This window comes from Myxocyprinus asiaticus, chromosome 40 (assembly GCF_019703515.2).
Source record: "Myxocyprinus asiaticus isolate MX2 ecotype Aquarium Trade chromosome 40, UBuf_Myxa_2, whole genome shotgun sequence".
NCBI lineage: Eukaryota > Metazoa > Chordata > Actinopteri > Cypriniformes > Catostomidae > Myxocyprinus > Myxocyprinus asiaticus.
Genome location: NC_059383.1, coordinates 34023817 through 34045995, shown reverse-complemented (window position 1 = coordinate 34045995; position 22179 = coordinate 34023817). Strand labels below are relative to the sequence as shown.

At 35.8% G+C, this 22179-nt stretch overlaps 1 protein-coding gene across 2 annotated transcripts in view; it reads right to left on the bottom strand.

The window, feature by feature from the left end:
- Positions 1-22179, bottom strand: part of LOC127430769 (potassium/sodium hyperpolarization-activated cyclic nucleotide-gated channel 1-like) — a 150688-nt gene that overhangs the window by 27233 nt on the left and 101276 nt on the right. For both annotated transcript variants that reach the window (XM_051680815.1, XM_051680816.1), the window contains exons 4-6: positions 19025-19243; positions 2636-2782; positions 195-435 (exon numbers count right to left, since the gene is read on the bottom strand). In XM_051680815.1, coding sequence (XP_051536775.1) covers positions 195-435; positions 2636-2782; positions 19025-19243 — 607 coding nt within the window. The remainder of the gene's footprint in view (positions 1-194; positions 436-2635; positions 2783-19024; positions 19244-22179) is intronic.

Genomic DNA, 22179 nt, shown 5'->3' with positions numbered 1-22179 from the left:
AAATAGACCAAGACTTTTGACATTTGGTTACTCAGTTTCAGTGCTGGCTTTCACTTCACTTTGGCTTTGTAGTGCAGTATTCTTCTAAAAGCTTTTAGCTATTTTATTTTTTTTTTAAAGAACCCTTAGGAAAGTTATTTACTGATTGCCTGATATAAAATGATATGAATAACAGTGTGCACTTTTCAACTTACCTCCAAAGTAGGATCCATCGGTGAGTTTGAGCTCTTTGTTGAATTTGGTAATGACACTAGCCACTCCATGCTGAATGAAGTACATCTTTTTACCCACGGTCCCCTCGCGAATGATGTAATCATTGGGCTGGAACACCTCGAACTTTAGTTTACTCAGCATTCCTGTCACAAAGTTAGGATCTGCATTTGCAAACAGCGGCATAGTGGCCACCAACTTACGACAGTTGAAGTTGACGATTTCCTGTGGGACAAAACATTCAGCAAACATTAATAGTAATATCAACAATTTGTCTTACAGTCAAAGACTGCATTTAAGATTTTGTTTTTTAAATTATTTTTTTTTTTTTTTCTCAATATGAATAGCTGTGTAAGTTGCACTACTACTAGCTAAGCACTAAACTGCTAGCATAATTCTAAAAAATAAAAGAGCAATACAACTTAATAAACTTGTGCAGCATTTCATGTAGACATTTTTTACCTTTGTGAGGGCAATTTGTTCTAGCCATTTTAAACAAACTGTGTCTCATCCGTTTATGTCAAATAATGTAAGAATTTACTTTAATAAAATACTTTAATGCTTTAATTTAATAATTCATTAATAAACTTTTTCAAGATTGAGAATTTATTGCCTTTTGACTAAATTTTAATTACAGGAGCATTTTTGTGACTTTCGGTGGCATTTTTGCCCAGAACCTCTGTCAATATCAGACCCTGCTTTATAGCGATATACAAAGTAATATTATTTATTACAATAATTGTATTTAATTTAATGCTGCTCTCCATCAGTACAGTATATTACTTTTTACAATGTTAACTATGAAGTTTTCTAGTTTTATTGGTGGTATTTAGCTAAAATTCATATGTTTAAATGTTGTATAATGCTGTCATACCAACTGAATTTGGCTTTAATGTAGCTACTTTAGCTACTTTTTATTTTTGTTGCTTTACTGTAGTTTAACTACTTTAAATTATGAGCTATGGGCAAGCAACTGTTTCAAAGTAGCTTTCCGAACACCGTTTCTCTCCACACTGCATTGCAGTGAGTTTATATAATGGTAACCATACCATTATCATCAAGTTTACATCATCCATTACCTAAAAGGCTGATGCCTGAGGCACAGAATACGCAGTCTTTCTTGTCTCTATGTGGCCAAGGTGCAAAAAACAAAAACAAAATGTGTTTGTTTTGCATTGCATTGGCGTGAAGACAACAGCTGCACTGTGCTTTAAAACGGCATAGTTGGCAAAGCTGCAGCAAAATTCTGACCGCAGTCACACAGAAGGAATAATGAGTTTGATAGCTGCGTCCAGCCCTTTACCTCCCACAAGGGAGACAAGCTGGAGATTTTATCTATTTAAAGCTGGTTTGTCACAAGGCAGTCCATGTAAAAATAGCAGTCCTGACCAACTGAGGGAAAGAGAGAGATGTGAGAGGGAGGGAGGTGCTGCCAGGGGTGTTAAAGGTGTTTTGGGTATGAAGCAGTTAGAGTTATTTCACTTTGCTGTGTCATACCAGGCACACATTCTGTCTGCACAATCATGGTGGTAATGGCAGAGTGCGGGATGCAGGGTAATATTCATAAAGTCTCTATGTGTGTTCTATAAGTGCTTTGTATTGACTACATTTTTGGATGATTTTTTTATGAACTAGCTCGCTCTAGTTGGATTAATAAGCATATATAATGGCTGATACAGACTATATTGATAGTAAGCACAAACAAATGTACTTTATTTCATGCCCTGCAGTAGAATTTTCTTTCTTTAAATACTTTGGTAAAACTTTGCAATAAGGTTCTATTAATTAATATTGGTTCACATTGCATTAACTAATGTTAATGTATACAACTTTAAATGGAAAAATGTATTACTAAATATAGAAATTAACATAAACCAACATTAATAAACGAAGTAACAATATTGTTTATTGTTCGTTCATGTTAAAAATTGTCAATGAAATTTAATGAACAAAACCTTATTGTAAAGTGTTACCAATAATTTATATAATGATTGATAATAATGATATAATGAAGCTGTTATCATGAAAACTGTATATGATAAAGTAAAAAAAATAATAATTGATTTGTTTTTTTTCAAACAAGCAAAGGATTTTTTAATTTAAGTGATATTAATTTAACATATGGGAAGACCCCAGTGATATTGGATTTTATAAATCAATCTAATGTAAACTACCAATAATCTGGCACAACATTAACGATACAGATGAGTAGATCATCTATCAGATGGAGGTAAGTGGTGGTCAGACCTGGGGTCAGAGTTATAAAGCATTTCCTTTCATATCCAAATGAAAAGGATTTTGCGTCCAGGCAAGGAGATAATCCTGGCTGAGCACTTTTAGTCTGAGATACTTAGGTACAAATGGACCTGGGGCCGTATTAGCTGCGACCCCGGGTCAGTGCTACTATGCCATATTTGTGTCTTACCTCTTTGAGCGGGTCGTTTAGCTCATTAAGGATGCTGTCCTCATCAAAGATTTTTCCCTGGTAGCGATGCTCATAGTAATCGTGGATTTTCTGACGCATGTCAGCTGGCAGCTTGTGGAAGGACATGTACTGCTCAACTTGCTTGTACTGTGAAAGAGAGAGAGAGAGAGACGAGAGAGAGAGAGAGAGAGAGAGAGAGAGAGAGAGAGAGAGAGAGAGAGAGAGTGAGTGAGAGAGTCAGAATTGTGCCTATATGAGAGAAAATTTGCAAACCTTTTGACCAATAAATTTTCACACATTTTACGTCTTTTCCGTTTGTGAGTACAGTGAGTAAAAATAAAATAATTTAAATAAAATGAAATTTATATGAAAATTAAATTTGCATTCTGCACATACTCAGGCTCTTGAATTTACCAACTCGATAATGTCACAGGAAATATTACCAAGACAGTCTATACCTGCCCGAGAACAATCTATTTATACTGTTAAATAGATCTGGATTATACCTTTACAGCTTTTAGTTCGATTCATGATTAATCAATAAATGCTGTTAAATATACATTAGTAACTCTATACCCATAGAAGTCTTAAAGGTACAGTAAGTGCAGCCTGTTTTAATTCTAACAGTCAGATTGAGGGTAGAGGTTGGTCACTTGACTTTTGGAAATTCAGGAACTTATTTAGAAAACTAATAGCTCACCTCTCCTCAACAACATCTGTCATGTTCATAGCATGATTAATGGTATGGTATGAGTTACACTGCATGTAATAGCCTACTTACAAAGTGTAATACTTTAGAAGCCTTTGTAAAATAAATAATAAAAGTGACGTTTGCCTCTCTGAATTAGAAATCTTGAATAATATTTTCCTAAAGTGGTCAATATTCTGAGTGAGGCCCATATGGTCTTTTTGCACTGCGAGTGAAAAAGCTTTGAATGACTAGGAGGACAATTCAAGCACCAAGCAATTAGACTAATGTTCCAAAACCTCCCGTCTCTATCTAGTCTAGAGCATCTGTGGCAAGGAGACCCACGGCTTCACAACGTCTTGACAGGAAGTCTTTATCTCTGTTGCTGAGACACAGACATGGGCCTTAAGAACCTGAGTGCTGATGTCTTCAAGCTGTGGGACCCAAAGACGGTCCAGACTTCTTTAGCTTGACCATGCTGATTTTAGAATCAGTCTCTGAGGAGATCCACAGAAGAAACATGATGATGACAGAATTTTCATTTAAAGTTAAATCAAAATGGATTATTTTTACTTAATATTAAATCAAAACTGACCCTATTTACTTTCTTAATAAATGCACTTTATCTCCTTTTGCATGATTAATCAGAACATGTTTAAAAAAAAAAGAATAAAAATCATAATCCTGCACCAACATGTAACAACACTCTCTAAACTTTTTTCTTCTATACAAGATAGAAGATATGTGTTGTAAATGCTATTAAAAATGGTCTTTAAAGGTAACACATGAGATCTAGTCATAATAGGTGCACTGTATATACCCAATACCACTTTTCAGATTAAATATGAAAGCATTTAATAAAATCACATTCAATGGATGACCAGAATAGACAACGGTCAACCGAGTGGACATAATTCTAAAATAACATTACCTACAGAATGAAAAAGTTCCAGTAAAGTAAGTTATGATAAAAACACTGATTGAAAAAAAAAAAAAAAAAAAAAAATCTAAGCAAAACAGTCATGCTGGACAAAAAGCAATGAAATAACAAGAAAAATCTAAGGAAAATGTAATTTTAGAAACCACAATGATCTGAATGCCAAGAAGACACTGCATTTTATCTCTCTCTGACACACACATGCGCACACACACACACACACACACACACACATCAAAACTTTGAAAAAGACTAACTAGTGACTAAAACTCCAGAAACTCATCCATTTTAATTAGAGCCTGCTAAAACACACACACACACACACACACACACACACACTAGAGTGGGAATCACAAGGCAATACAATATTACACTGATATCTAGGTCACATTAAAATCTAATTGTGATTCTTTATTTTTGGTGTATTGCATTTCAAAACTGTGATATATTGCAATACTTTTCTCACTGTTTTTCATTCCTCTTCAAAGGACTTCACAGAACTGTTACCAAATCCCCAAATGCATTGTTAAATTAATAACAATGCATTTAATTAACATCAAGAGTGCTAGAGAAGACTGTATTTATATTTTCTGTGACTACATCAAGTTCTTCTAAACTTTTTGGCTTACTGAGTATTTGAGACAAATCTGGAAGATTATTAGTGAATAGTGATTTAGTGGTCGAAAGAATAGTTCTACCTGAACCATAGTGTGATGTAGATTGAGTGACATTAGTTGATAGCAGCATACAAGATACAAACTAATGATCTGAGATGTCATTGCTCTACGGCAGAATTTCTATGTTATCAACATCGACTCCATATGACAGAATTAAATCTAGTGTATGATTATGGCAAAGAGTTGGTCCTGTCACATTTTGTCTGACCCCAAGAGAGAATATCGATAAATACTAATCGCAATGTGTCATGTTCATTATCTATGTGAACGTTAAAGTCACCAACTATTAAAGCTCCATGCACAGTAACTACTATATCTGATAGAAAATCTGCAAATTCACTATCGAAATCAGAATATGGCCTGGGTGATCTATATATTGTAGCAAGGGCAAAAGACGACAGAGATTTTTTATTTATATCTGATGATGTCACATTAAGCATTATTAGTTCAAAAGACTTAAACTTGTATTCTGTCCTCTGAGTAACTCCAAAAACTTCACTATAAATTGTAGCAACACCTCCTCCTCGACCCTCCAGACAAGGCTCATGTTTATAACAATAACCTGGGGGAGTAGACTCATTTAAACTAATAAGCCATTAGACTAATCACTTTCAGAAAAATACCATTAGGCTACCACAGTACCACCACTCCCTATATGCATATTAGGCAGTCTGCGTAGGGCACCAACTCCCTAAGGGGGCACCATCATACCCTACGTGCACCACGTTACCAGGGTAATGCCATGTCCCTGCTAAGGTTTGTGCACGTCACTGGTCAAAAGAGTTCTGTTCTGGCTCAGCGGTAAAGCAAAATAGCTGTGCCATCTAAGGGACTGTTGTTGAAGTTTAAAAATTTCAATAACAGAGATTTTTTGGCACGTGAATATCGATACGATATAGTGAGGAAAATACCACAATACTTTAACATATTGATTTTTCCACTTGCTCTAACACACACACATGCACACACTTGCATATTCAGGAGGCAGAATCAGGGGATCAGCTTGTTTGGTTTAACGGATTGTCACAGCCCAGTGACGACAGCACCTCTGAATAAACACTGCCTTGCATACTGCAGGCCACAGCTCTATAACTGTGAACACCAGTCACAACAATGATGCTCTGGTATAAATCCCCCTCAGATTTTTGAGTGAATTTTGAATACAACCTCCAAAATATCACAAAAAGCACAATTATATATATATATATATATATATATATATATATATATATATATATATATTTGTAACTTTAATAATTAAGCAACACAAGTATTGTAGGTAAGAAGTGTTTGTGTTGTTGTTCTAAACCCGTATGACTTTCTTTCTTCCGTGGAACACATATGGAGATGTTTCAGTAAACATTAACTTTCATTGCAACCTTTTATTCTACCTGACATCATTTTGAGTTCAACAGAAGAAAGAAAGTCATACATATTTGGAACAACACGGTGGTGAGTAAATTATGACAGAATTTTCATTTTTGGGTGAACTATCCCTTTAACTAAACAACTATTATTGTGTTTTTTTTTCTTGCTGTGGTCAAGAGCCAGTACTGCCGCTGGTGCCCCCTCAAAAAATAAATAAAATAAAAATAAAATAAAGTAAAATTAAATGGTAACACTTAACAATAAGGTTCCATTTGTTAACAGTAGTTAATGCATTAGGTATTCTGAACAAACAATTAACAATATATTTTTGACAACATTCAATTATCTTTGTTAATAAAAATAAAATTGTTCATTATAAGTTCATGTTACTTTATAGTGCATTACCTAATGTTAACAAATACAACTTTTGATTTTAAAAATATATTATGTTGAAATTAACATTTACCAAGATTAATAAATGCATTTTGTGTTCATGCTAACTAATGTTAACAAATGGAACCTTAGTGTAAAGTTTTACCAACAAAATAATAGATGTATGACGCCCCTAAATTGAGTGTAATAATAAAAAGATGTCACTTCTTGTTCTAAATTATTACAGAGCCTCTTTCAGAGGATGATAAGGCCCTTTTCTCTTTGCAGTGCATCGATTTACTCTGAGCTCACAAAGAAGGGGAACTTTGTCATTTGTACGACTATTTGGAAGTGAAATATAAGTCAGCTGTGCAGGTAAGTATAAGTCATCTTAAGCATAAGTCATAAGGTGGTGAAAAAGCACAGAGTACTCAAGCTGTTTTGGGCATTTGGCTTTAGAGCACAGATATCATTGGCACAGCTAAAGCAGATAATCTCTCTACATCCCGAGGGAATTTTGCTCATGATCCCCACAGAGATAATGCTAAAATATTTCAGCAGTCTGTGTGAATGACAGCTGGCCTCCTCTCCGTGAGGCCAGTGTCAACTGAATGCTTATATATCCACTTTTAAAAGGACACAATCAACTAATTATTTACCAGCCCATTTCTCCTGTGAGGTGGCAAAGTTCTTAAACTTTGGATTGTTCACACTCTCCTCTCCTCTCCTCACCTGCTCTGTCCACATTTCCTTTTCTTTCCTTCATTTTCCTCTTTTATTCTGTCCCATTTTCCTTTTCTTTCCTTCCTTTTTTCTGTCCTGTCCCCTTTCCTTCCTTTTCCTGTCCTATTCTGTCCCCTTTTCCTTCCTTTTCCTGTCCTGTTCTGTCCCCTTTTCATATTCTTTCCTTCATTTTCCTGTTCTTTTCTGTCCCTTTTTTCCTTTAATTCCATTTTTTCCTGTCCTGACACCCTTTCCTTTCCTTTCCTTTCCTTTCCTTTCCTTTCCTTTCCTGCCGTGTCCTGTCTTTTTTCCTGACCTGTTCTGTCTACTTTTCCTTTTCTTTCCTTCCTTTTCCTGTCCTATTCTGTCCCCTTTTCTTTCCTTCATTTTCCTGTCATATTCTCATTTCTTTTCTTTTCTTTTCTTTTCTTTTCTTTTCTTTTCTTCCTTTTTCTGTACTGTCCCCTTTCCTTCCTTTTCCTGTCCTATTCTGTCCCCTTTTCCTTCTTTTTTCTGTCCTGTTCTGTCCTCTTTTCATTTTATTTCCTTCCTTATCCTGTTCTATTCTGTCCCTTTTTCTTTTTCTTCCCTTCTTTTTCCTGTCCTGACACCCTTTCCTTTCCTTTCCTTTCCTTTCTTGTCTTTTTTCCTGACCTGTGCTATCTCCTTTTCCTTTTATTTTATTTCCTTCCTTTTCCTGTTCTATTCTGTCCCTTTTTCCTTTTCTTCCCTTCTTTTTCCTGTCCTGATGCCTTTTCCTTCTTTTCCCTGTCCTGTCCTGTCCCTTTTTCCTTTCCTTTCCTTTCCTTTCCTTTCCTTTCCTTTCATGTCCTTTTTCCTGTCCTTTTTCCTGTCCTATTCTGTCCCCTTTTCCTTTTCTTTCCTTCCTTTCCCTGTCATATTTCCTTTCCTTTCCTTTTCTTTTCTTTCCTTATATAAATACATAACAAAGTGTTTCATGCACAGCTAAATGACACACTACCACAATAATTTTCCTCTGTGTTAAACACTATGCTGGTTTTCACAGAAAGCTGATTTTTGGTCAGGTTTATCGTAAGTGTGGGAACAGAAATGCTTTGTCAAGATCAGGTTTGTTTATCACCCCTCTCTCTCTCTTTCTTTTTCCTTTTTTTCACTTCTTCTCACAGAAGCGGTCATCACATTAAATGTGCAGTGGGCTCTGGCAGGGTTATTTCAGGTGTCATAAACAAACCGACCAGCCTGTCTGCCTCTCTCCCACACAGCAGGTGTGCTGTGCTCTCTCTCCAAACACATAAGGAGCTCAGGACTGCGGTGCGTTCATGCAAGAGTTTGATTATATAGATCTCGTAATTTACAATCAAAAATGCAATTGTATTATTATGTCCCTTTGAAAATTAGAATCTATGTTCTGGGCCCTGCTGGGATAGTAACGAACACACACAAACATTCATAAAAATAGCAGCTGTTAAATGAATTACTTTTGTCTAAAGTAACTTACCGTGCATTCAAGGTATGTTTTACCTTGTTTATGTTGCTAGCGCCATGTCTGTGAAATATTATTTTCTTTTTTCAATGAACATAAATTCTGATCACAAGTCCATACACATTTTCTCTCTTTTTTTCCCCCATTTTGTTCACAGAGACTGGCATGCCATTATTTGAATATTTTTTTTCTGTGCCATTATATTATTGTAGTATAATGTACAATATATTTCATATAAACTTGCCTCTAAATGGCACCTTCAAATAAAACAAACTGTGGTTAGTCTCTTTATATGCCATTCTCCCAGTCTAAATGGGCTGTTCTTGGTCAGAATAAGCTGACATTTTGACGTAGAAGTCTAGCTATGTTAGACTATGCTAGAGGATACAAATGTCTAAGATGCTTAGTTGCACCCAAACAACAACCCATCTGTTTAACCTTTGCATTGACTCACACAATGGTTTTTATTTATGAAGCATTTCAGGATAAGATTGTTGGTTTGAGGTGGAATTCCTGCTGTTAACCCCATTATTGATCACAAAAGATACTAGCCCTACATTTCTGCTGTGGGATATTCTGTAAATGCCAGAAAAAAACGGCTGAGTTTACTCCTAAAAAGATATCAAAACATATCAGGTGAATAAGATGAACCTCACATCAAAGGAACTTCTACTCAAAATGTTCTCCTGCAGTTTGCCGTTGATGTTGCATTTTGAAAGAACTCTCTATTGAGATGCAACTCTCCACTCAACACACAGCCACGTGCAGTTTTTGAAAATATGAAGGCTTGATCTCCACCGTGTGCTGGTTTGATCTGCTGATCATAGGAGATCTGGTGCTGTAAAGCCACAGATGAGAGAACCAATAAGAGATAATGCTGTGAGAGTGTGGTTATCTTTCATTAAAAGGCTTTCTTATGCTTATCTTTGCAAATGGAACAGCAGATAAACTCGAGTGAGTCAGGTAGCTAGAGAGCTGAGTCACGAAATTCTTCATCAGATCAGTTATGAAACCACTTCAGTGTTACCATGAATGTCATTGTTCAAATGTGGTTACTGCATGATACATTTTGTGGTTAAGGTTTTTGTGGAGAGCGGGGCAGGCCAAGCGGCGACTGTGCGGAGCAAGGCCGGGTTGGACACCTGCAGCGGATTATCTCGCCCAGCTGTGGGTGACTGCAGCCTTAACGAGCAAGAGATAAAGCCGCGATGAGAGCGGCAGTCGGGGAGAGACTCCGGGAGAGAGAGAGACCAATGAAGCTGTGTGTTCATGTGGAGCTGAAAAAGCACACTGTTAATGTGTGTTTATGTGGAGCTGAAAAGCACCCTGTTAGTGTGTTCGTGCTGCTGAAAAGCAGTGGTATTGAATGTCTTTGTTACACTGAAAAGTGCTGACAATAAAGTGTCTTATGTTGGACGTTTGACTGGCTCCCTCCTCCATCAGTGAGTCGACTTACAATTTCATTACAAACACAATAGTTGAACTATAGTTACAGTAGCAAAACCATGGTAAATTTAGTGTTTATTAGGGTTGAACTACAAATACCATAGTTCATATTTAATTTTTGTTAGGGATAAATAAATCTATTGTAAGGGAAAGTTAAATAATTGCAAGAAAACACAAAACTATCATGAGGGAACACAAAATATTTGCAAGGGAACACTAAATTATCCCTGGAAATAAATTCCTTCCCTGTCCACTAGGGGCTTAGCACTGTTCCGACACTTAGTGCGCTGCCTACATAGACAGCATTTTAAGGCATTATATGCAATAAAATAAATATTAAAATAAAAGTAGGCACATCCCAGAATGAGAAAAATGTTGATCGCAAATATATTTAATAAAATAAAAATATGTACTTAAATTTCATTCAATACTGAATATAAAAAAAATGCTAATTAAAATTGAATATTTTACGTAATATTTGTGTGCACTATATAATTTATGCTTATTAGTGTATTGTTTTGTTAACTTAGCAACTCTTGTGTTGAAGTGCTATTTTTATGGCGTACAAATTTGCTGCCTTTGTAGAGCTTTCCACATCAGTCACTTAGTTAGTTAGTATACCTATGTAGGCAGTAGACAGCAACAGACATCACTAGGATTGGGAACAGTGCTATTAGTCATTTATTATCCAATTTAGCAGTTTACAACACTGAAAAGAAATCCTAAACTGGTCCAGGCTGGTTTAAGCTGGTTTTATGTTGGTCTAGCTGGCAGACTGGCATAGCTATGCTGTTTATCAGCAAACCTTAGCTGGTAAAGGTAATTTTCCAGTGTGCAGGTTGAGCAAGGAAGTCAAATCCAAAAATACAACATATGCTGATGACCAGCAATGCTTGTCTCAGTAGGGTAGGCCAATGATATTGGCTTTTTCATTTTTCCTCCACTGTTTATATATAGTGTCCAATGAGAGGCAATATGAATGCCATATGCAGATCTCTGGGCAGAGGAGTCGTATCTAATATCCATTTGCAATAGAGCCAAATTTTAATGGGCATTATGTCGGGATGAAACCACAGCGGTCACATTGCGATTCTAAATGGAAAAAGAACGTAAAGTGTGTAACACGTTTGCCTGTACTGAATGCCACACGGCCACAGCAAGGTCACAAAATCATATTTGAATGGAAGATAAGAGTCAGTGCCAGGACAGGCAGAGAAATGTAAATTCATTGAAGCCTTTTGTCCATTACAGACCGCTGCGTCATTGTCACAGTGAAGGTGATACTGGCTATAGGCCTATTCGGACGGCAATTGTTTCTCAGGGTGACATCTGTAAAAGTAAATTTTCATGGCTCCTTTGTGATAAAACTCATGCATTCGGATGACAATTAAATCACGAGGGAAGAGCAAGACTTTTTGTCGATCACATGATTGCAGTTGCGCTTGTTATATGGAAAATTCATCAATCCACAAACTGTAGGGACAAGACTGTTTATCAACGCAGCCAAATAAATCTGTCAAAGGAGGTAAGCATGTTTCGTCACCCACATCACCTCTCCTAAGCAAGGAGATATAGAAGCCGCACATATCAAAGACAGTAAAGATAGTTAAAATGAAATTTGAGGAGTGATGGTAAAAACAGTTTTCTTATGTTTTATCTATCAAAATGATGGACAACATTTGGAATTATCTGTCAGTGTTTAAAAAGCAGAGGTGGAAATTAAACCTTTTAAATAAGATAGACATTAACCCGGCAACTTTTCTGAGACTACTCGACCCGTATAAATGAGTAATCCTGCAAGCCCTATATATAAATGTATTTAGTGAACGTTTCTACATTAAAATGTGATATATTAAAATGTTATTACATTGCTGCCATAATAATGGACCATTTAAAAAGTTTACGTGATCTGGCTCTCGTTTTTCTTTCCCTTCTACTTAAGAGTTACCACTCACTGTGGTGGAGCGGCGATGTAATTTTATTATTGTGAATTATTTAAAAAATTTCTGTTACACAATCCTGCAACTTTCACAACTGTCCATTACTGCCAAAGTTGTTACCATGCGCAGTGCAACGTACGGCACTTAGCAGTGGTCAAAAAGGAATTCTAAAATGGCTTTTGGATTATAAACTCTGAAATGTGGATTCAGACAGTAATTAAATTACCACAAGACACTGGTGTTTGTCAAAAAACAGTAAGTAATTTGGCCAGGAGAGGTGGGAGAAAAACACAGACATTTCGGATTCGGACGGCAATAAAATCACTGACTACCCCCTGTAAATGCCGGAATTACCTCATGTCCCCATGTAACATAACTGCCGTCCGAATAGGGCTTATGTATGGAACTCTAATAAGGCCGTACACAGTGGCCACGGCAGGGTAATTGATTGTGCGCATGGTCCATGGATGTACGGAGCACCCTGTTTTCCAGAGTAAAGGAATTTCATTAACTTGGATGGGAACCCTAGACTCCGTTTCTCTAAAAGGCTGCTCCTTAATGGCTTTGTCAATCAAGAAGATGTATAGGCCGTGTGTAATGAGAAAATGCAACTTTATAAATTTACGTAATCTCCTAGATGATATTTTAAAACTGTGGTCACAAATCAACTAATATAAAATGAAAATGAGCTTGTGCTCATCTCAGGATAGTGGTTAGATTGCCTGCATGCGTATATGCTACTACACAGAGAATTAGATACATTTAAAGGATGCCCATTGCCTCTGATATTTAACTGGATATTTTTTTCAAAGTTAAAATACTTTCTCCTAAATTAGTTTAATTGGCAGGCAAATATAAGTAAGCCATTCATAGGTTGACTTCCTTGAAAAGTGTAACACTGTGGCTCTTTGGTGCTATCAAAACTAGAGACTGACCAATGATCGGTTTTATTTATGTTTTAATTTATATTTACACTTTTCTGCTTAATAATTTATTTTATTTAATATCGAATCAGCGGTGCATGGTGCCATCTGGTGGGTGCGCCTAAAATGTAAATTCTTAAATATTGGTTCTGAATATCCATTATCAGACATGTCAACATAAAAATAATTGCTTTCGCATCAGTTATAATAAATAAATAAATAAATAAATAAAAATCAATATCGGTCAATCTCCAATAAAAACATTCACCAAAACATGCTCTTTTTTTAGGGTTAGGGTTTATTTATTTTTATTTTTTTCAGATCACTTTCATAATTCAAAGATGTTAAAAATGCAATTTACATAACAATTACTTAAATACATCTCTTCTATGTTGAACATGTTTTCAACTCACTTCAAAGTTATTTTGATATATTTTCTGGGGCTTAAGTAAAAAAATGTCATGTTGTGAAACCGTTTAGAGACAGTGTGAAGTTAACATATATATATATATATATATATATATATATATATATATATATATATATATATATATATATATATATATATATATATATATATACACACACACACACACTACTGTTCAAAAGTTTTGAAACACTTACTCATTCTTTATTATAATTTTTTTTTTCCACATTTAGAATAATAGTACAGTCATCAAAACTATGGAATAGCATGAATGGAGCTATGGGAATTATGTTGTGACTAAACAAAATCCAAAATAAATCAAAACTGTGTTATATTTTAGCATCTTCAAAGTAGTCACCCTTTGCCTAGAATTTGCGGAAATGTACTCTTGACATTTTCTCAACCAACTTCTTGAGGTGTCACCCTGGGATGCTTTTTAAACAGTATTGAAGGAGTTCCCATCTATGTTGGGCACTTACTGGCTGCTTTTCTTTATTATTTGGTCCAAGTCATCAATTTCAAAAACTTTTTGAAATATGGTGGCACAATTTTATTTTTGTCTACAAAACTAATTTCAAACATTTAAGCATACGCCTTCAGATCAAAAGATTTTTAAGATCATGGGAAACATTTCAGTCAAGTGTTTATAAATATATATATATATTGACATTTTAATGAAAAGGCACATTTTGGTGGTCATATAGTGTAACCCTGAGAAAACTTGACTTAAAAATTCATGATATTTATATAAAAAAATACCTTGAAAAATATGTTTTAAAACTTTTTTGAAATTAACAATTAAGCTGTGTTCAATCTCATATATTCAAGGTGCAAGGGAAGTATTTTAATACCTTTTACCTGATAATTACACAACATGATATGTTTAAAGTAATTAAATTATTTTACATATTTGTAGAATATATTATTGCAGTATAACTTTTTTTTTAGATTTCTCATTTTTATCATTTTATATGTCAATGACAAGCATAACAAAGCAAAATTGCCTCAGCCAATGATTGGTTTGGGGTGTGGCTATCTGTTAGTGTGACCAGTGAAAGATAGGGGGAGTTTTTGAAAACATTGTGAAAACTGAATTATTTTTGCAATTCCATTTGGTGCAGCTAGTGGTGCAGAAACTACATACTTCACCTTTAAGCTCCTAGTTTAAGTGCACAATTGATCTCACCAATGTTCAGGTCCATGGGTTAGCCCTTACAGGGTTTGGCCTTTATGTAATTACTACCTTAACAAAAATATTGCCATGTCTGATGTAACTTTATTAAATGGAAAGATTAGTTCTACGCAGTGCAATTCAGTAAATAAAAAAATATTTTTAACTGAGGCTGTGATAAGTCCATTGCGTGCAATCCCATTCCTTATTTTTATCTTGTCTTACCACTCAGCCACCGTAATGCCATTAAACGAAGAACCTGATGGCTCATGTTTGGATGACGTGCACGTGGTGTGGCGTTAACTCGACTCATTCAGGTCGTGCATGTTGCCACCCAAACAAAGTCCAGATGAGATAAGCCCCACCTCCCACGGGACAAAGCAGGTGCATTTCCTAAAAGCATCGTTAGCCAACTATGGTTGCAAGTTCCATCGTTACATACTTTAACGATTTGGTGTTTCCCGAAACTATAGCTCTTTACCTGTTTAGAGGCATAGTTCCTTATTAGTTTGCTGTGTGGACATCAGTTGACTTTACTGAGGCTTATACATCTTTCATTCCATATATATATATTTCATTCAGTCAACACTTTGACCACGTTTACATGCATTTAAGAAAATGACTTATTCCAGGGTTTTGCAGAAAGCGGCATTCTGAAATATCACATCAACGCGAATGCAGCCGTTTAAGGGATTAAAAGGCTGTTAAGAGATAGCGCATTATCACACACACTTTTTGTCAGAGAACACGGCTTTTATGTATTTATGTTAACACCTAAGTTCCGTTTATATGCTTTTGAAGAGTGTGCATGTGTTTATGTGCTCAAGTGCGTCGGGGGAACACCGAAGTCTGATGTATAGTGAAACCCATCAGCGTATGTATCTGTCGCATTACACAGTGCATGCAGCTTTCCTGTCTTCTGCAGCTTTCTTGCATTAAATGGCTTTCTGGTGTACATGTAAATTAGCTTTTATAATTTAATTTTGGCTGAAGTTATTACTCCACCCCCTGAGTAACATCACTAATGACTGCTCTATGTTGTTGAAACAATGTGGTTCGAACGATGGATGTGCGACATAGTTACTGCGGTTTCGGGAAACCGTCCTTACCAGCTAGTTAATTTCTTCAACGATGCATCTTACTATGGTGGTTAAGCAATGAGTTACATTGGTGTGATGAGGAGGAAGGTGGGGCTGGGCTGTGAGTGTGCACGGCCGGCCCCCAGTCGGGCTAATCAGCTGAGGAGAGGGATAAAGCCAAGCCGGATGCGGCAGTTCGAGAGAGAGAGCAACACGCAGCTGCCGTGTGTTTATATGTTTGTGTCTTTTTAAGTTTTCACTAAACATTATTTTGATGGTTCGTCCGGTTCCCGCCTCCTCCTTGCCCATTTTTAACCTTGTTACATTGGTCCCAAAACCCGGGAAGGAGGAGGGATGCACTGTTGTGGAGTCCTCTCCACTGCCGTCTGCCCAAAGGAGCAGCCACGGCCATCTGCCAGGGGACAGAGTAGTTGCTGCCGGCCGCCTGGACGTGAAAGAACGGCCGCCATCCGTGAGGGGAGGAGGGGCTCGCTGCCGGCTGGCAGAACTCGGAGGGGTGTTCCATCCACCAGGGGTCGGAGGACTCACTCCGGTCCGCCCGGAGAGGAGCGGCTGTCATCCGCCAGTGGGTGGAGGAGTGGTCGAGGGCCAGGCGATGGCATGTCTGGGAACTGGCGAGCAATTTTTTTTCTATTTCTCCTCTCTCTCTCTCTCACTGTCACTCCACCTCACTCTTTCCCTTTCTCCCCTTTTCCCTCCCCTTGTCTCCCTCCCAGGTCTCGAAAGGTGGGAAAAGCTTGCTGGCCGGCACGGCCGGAAGGGCAACGAGTGGAGTGTGACGAGGAGGAGGGTGGGGAGGGCCGTGAGTACGCACAGCCGGCCCCCAATCGGGCTAATCAGCCGAGGAGAGGGACAAAGCCGAGCTGGATGTGGCAGTTTAAGAGAGAGAGAGCCACACGCAGCTGCCGTGTTAGTGTCTTTTAAGTTTTCATTAAACATTATTTTTACTGTTCAGCAGGTTCCTGCCTCCTCCTTGCCCATTTTAACCTTGTTACAGTCGGTATACAGGAAATGCACCCCAGCACGGGCTGCCCTTGCTTACTCTGGCCCTGAGAGAGTGCTTTTGTTGTTAACTTGGGATTAATCCTCTTTGAAAGCAAAGGGACATAATGATCCGCTAATGGTACAACAAGCTCTCAAAGACAAGATGCTAGAATGAGGGATAATCTCCCTTGTGCTTCTCTCATGGTGTCTCCAGGAGGAATCAATACACAGTGGCATCGCTGATTCGATGACTTAAGTATCACAAGCCTCGATTAAGCTTGGTAATGAACTCAAAACATGAGACCAAATGTCTACGGAAAGGTGACAAAGTTCTACAAGCAGCCATGACACCTGTACACAAATTTGTGTAAGTGAGAATTACACAGTCACAAACGTTATTTTGAAAATAAACTGAAATTGAAATGCATTGGAATAGGGCTGGGCACTGTGACAGTATTGTGCAATGGAGGAATACAAAAATCGGGTACTTCAACTGGTAGAGAGTTTGCTGTCCCATTGCAATATCTACGCTAGATTTTTGTGTGCAGCTATCAGTGGGCAGGACTGTTGTTTACTCCCAGTGTTGGGTAAAGTAATCACATTACTTATTATCTAGGCTTAACAAAGACAACATACTATTATTCAACAGGCTTGGTTTGGGGGTATAATATAAAAAAATCCCTAAACCAAGACCAAAATGTCTGATTGAAACTTGTCCTAGAGCTTTCAAGCTACATCCACCAAACTTGGCACAGACTTTCAGAGTGTTCTGACTTGGGTTGCTATGTTTTTCTAACTGAACAAACTTACGGTTTTCCTGTAGGGTATGATCCAAAATCCCAAAAGTACCACATACCTCCACTGGCGTAATGTTCAAATGGGCCAAGACTCTTGAAAATCTAACTGTCATCTAGTTACTTATAAGTTACTTTCTAAAACACTTTTCACAGAAAAGCTTTTATATTTCCACACAGCCAATTCAAAATAATGTCTATATTTCTCCACATTTGTTGACTCGTTAGGAGCTACACACTCTTCAGCTATCACAGAAATGCAAACAGATATTAATGTAATTCCTTTTTTAAATGTAAGAACATAAAATGAACATTAATATTATTTTTTAGAAATTTAACCTAAGTATAAGTCATTTTATTACTAAGTATTTATTACTAGTATTACTAAGCAATTAACATATTTGAAAGTCACCAACTGTAATCTGATAAAAAAGAATATGAAATATAATTAACTACACCATTTTTTATCAGATTACAGTAATTAATTATTTTGTAATTAAATTACACACAACAATGTTTTCATGTGAGGAGCAATGATGAAACAAGGGAGTAATATTATATAATAATAATAATAATATTCTGATTACCGTAATGTGTCCAGACATTTTTTTTCTCCCCTTTTCTCCCCAATTTGGAATGCCCATTTCCCAATGCGCTCACCAAGTTCTCGTGGTGGCATAGTGACTCGCCTCAATCCGGGTGACGGAGGACGAATCTCAGTTGCCTCTGCGTCTGAGACCGTCAATCCGCACATCTTATCACGTGGCTTGTTGCAGGCCCCGCGTTCAGACATTTTCCTTTTGAGTTTTTTTTGTTTTTTTTTTGTAATTGTCATTATTCTCAATGATGAGTGACTCTCGTTAGATTCTCATTATGGTTATACACATTTTTAAAATAATTTTTATAGTAAAAAACAAAAAACTAAAAAACTATATATATATATATATATATATATATATATATATATATATATATATATATATATATATACATATATATATATATATATATATATATATATATATAAATCAGCATAAATTACTGGCAGTAGAAAAGTATACAGTATATTACAGTATACAGTTTAAGTAAAATGTCCTATTTCTTATTACAGCAATGAGACTGAGATTTTTATTTATTTATTTTGCATGGCAATAATTATGATTTTGGGGAAAATGTGCTTAACTATTATGAAAATAATGTCACAATGCAAAAAAAAAAAAAAAAAAAAAATATGTCATTTATTTTAATTTATTTTTTATTTTGGGATGAAATATATCCCAGACATGTTCTTGACCAATTTGGTCCAATACTTGCAAAAATAAATAAGAAATAAAATAGTTAACCAACAAGTAAAAGAGGTGAGCTTCTCCTTACCTTCTCCTGGTACTGTCTTCGGGACGAGTCTAGTGACTGGATGAGGGCTGTGGCGTGGCCCACGAACATGGCATAACAGGTGGCACCCACAATCATACTGAGCATTGTGATCCAAAGATCTGACATGCTGACGGGTGCCCTGGCTCCATACCCGATGCACAGCATGTGACTCATGGCCTTAAATAGGGCGTAAGAGTACTGCTTCCCCCAGGAGTCGTTCTAAAAGAGCGAAAAAGACAGAGAGAGAGCAAGAGGAGAGAAAAAAGTGTGAGTCAGCGATGGAAAAGCTCATGGACTGAATTTAGCACATGTAAGCTTGCAGGCAAACGTTCTGTGCTGTATCACTGAGTCCCCATAGAGCGTCCTGCCAACTTACCCTTCATGCATGACAAACTCTCTCTCTGTTCCTCTATCTCTCAGTGTCAGAAATAAGTTATTACTATTATTATTATTATTATTATTTGTATTATTTTTATTATTACTGTTATTATTATTATTATTATTATTATTATTATTATTATTATTACTGTTACCATTATATTATTATTATTATCATTATTATTATTATAATTAAAGGGATAGTTCACCCAAAAATCTAAATTCTGTCATCATTTACTCACCTTGTTCTCCCAAATGCGTTTTACTTTCTTACTTCCATGGAACACAAAAGGAGATTTTAGGCAGAATGGCAGCTTCAGTCACTATTAACTTTCATTTTATGGAAAACAAATGCAATGAAAGTGAAAGGTGACTAAAATTAAATTCTTTCCATCATCTCCCTTTTGTGTTCTATGGAAGAAGAAAGAATAGTTTTATTTATGTTGTTGCATTTTTCTAGTGAGTTTTTCATCAAAGCTGCTTTGGAATGGTATATATATTTGAAAAGTTCTATACAAATATATTTGAATTGAACTGAAAACGTTTCTCTAACTTGTGTAATATTTTGTGAAAAAAAGATACGCTTCCCACTTAATATATCGAATACTTAAGTAAATAATTAATAAGTAAATATTTTATAATACATATATAATATAAAAAAGCCAATTTGTTTTGACAAGCAGAATGACAAATAAAAGTCAAATATTTCATTTTCAAAATTACATTGTCTTTTTTTCATGCTAATACATGTAAATATATTGCTGCCTTTATCTTTCAGGAACACATCATGTTTGGGGTTCTTGGCATAAAAAAAAAAACATTTTAAACCACCTTGTTTCAATCCCTCCCTCCACCTAAATATCCCTGCACCCTGTCTTTCTCTCCTTCATTTGCAGTGGGGTGTGAAAACAAGTGATGCTCTGGTGTCTGCTAATCAACTTGGATTACTTCCATTAGCCACCATGAGTTGATGTACGACTCTGTGGATCCTTCATGTCAGACGGGAGAAAGAAAGGAAGGACACATTCAGTGTTTTCACAGGCTATTAGAGCAGTTGATTTTAATTTAAAACTGCATGAATAGAAAGAGACGAACTGTACTGCAGATGTACTGCAGTGTGACTGACCCGGCACAGACTCAATACACTCTACAGCACATGAAAACAGAATAGAGAAGGTTGAATCTTTTCAAAGCTGAACTCTAAATAAACCCAAAACCTCTCATTTTTTAAACCTAAAAGATCTCTTATTCTCTCCCACACATGCTTATAATAAACATTACATTAGCATTACAAAAATATCCTTTACGTCTTACATTAAGAGGTCACGAGGACCCCAACTCCCCAAAAAAAAAAAAAAAAAAAAAAACTTGTTACTGGGATTAAAATTTGTGTATAGAGAGTTTTAGTTGCATACTTGGCTTAAAACAAAGTTATTGTTCTAAATCAAACTGAAATCAAAACTGACTCCTTTTACTCTCTTAATAAATGTCTCTTGTGGTATTATGTACAATTCATATGTAATATAATAATATGACAATATAGTAATAATAATAATAATAATAATAATAATAAAAATAAACTTTACTATATAAATATTAAATGTAATATATATTTAAAAGTATTGTTCACCTTAAAATGAGAATTCTCTCATCATTTAAAAATCCTCATACCATCCCAGTTGTATTACTTTCTTTCTTCTGCAGAACATACACAAAGATTTTTAGAACAATATTTCAGCTCTGTTGGTCCTCACAATGCAAGTGAATGGTGACCAGAACTCAGAAGGTCCAAAACGGATATAAAGGCAGCATAAAATGAATCAATTAATACTCCAGTGGTTTAAATCCATATCTTCTGAAGCTATATGATAGGTGAGGGTGAGAAACAGATCAATATTTAAGTCCTTCTTTCCTGTAAATCTACAATTTCACTTTTACTTCAACATTCTGGTGTGGAAGTGACTTTCACATTTAGCCACCTACTAGTTGAGACTGGTCAAAAGTGAAGCTTTATTCTCACCAACACCTATCATATCACTTCAGAAGATATGGATTTAACCTCTAGAGACTTATGGATTACTTTTATGTTGCCTTTATGCCCTTTCTGGACCTGGTCACCATTTGGAACTTCAGAGTTCTGATCACCATTCAATTGCATTGTATGGACCTACAGAGCTGAGATGTTCTTCTAAAAATCTTTGTTTGTGTTCAGCAGAAGAAAGAAAGTCATACACATCTGGGATGAGAGTGAGTAAATGATGAGGTAACTTTTAATATTTGGGTGAACTATCTCTTTAAATATCTTTAAATTCATATATATATATATATATATATATATATATATATATATATATATATATATATATATATATATATATATACACAAATTGATACTGTATATTGTATATATTTTAAAATATAGTATAATAAATATAATTTCAAAATATTTCATCAAAATATAATAACTATAGCTATGTAACCAAGACCACATGGGTGGGTAAAAACAAGATTAACCAATAAAATCCCATCAGACACCAATACAAGTCCCGTTTTACAATATGTCTCACAGAATTATGTGTTTCACTCATAAACACATCACATTACAGAAGTTTGAATTGTCTTTATATATTAGTATATGACTAGTTGCTATTGAACAATAAGGCACAATGATTTTAGGATCTACCGCATAAATTGTTGTAATTCCTATTTATTTTTCCATGTTTTCCAAAATCCTTGCTGTATCAGCACAGGACATTTTTGAGAATTCATACCAAATT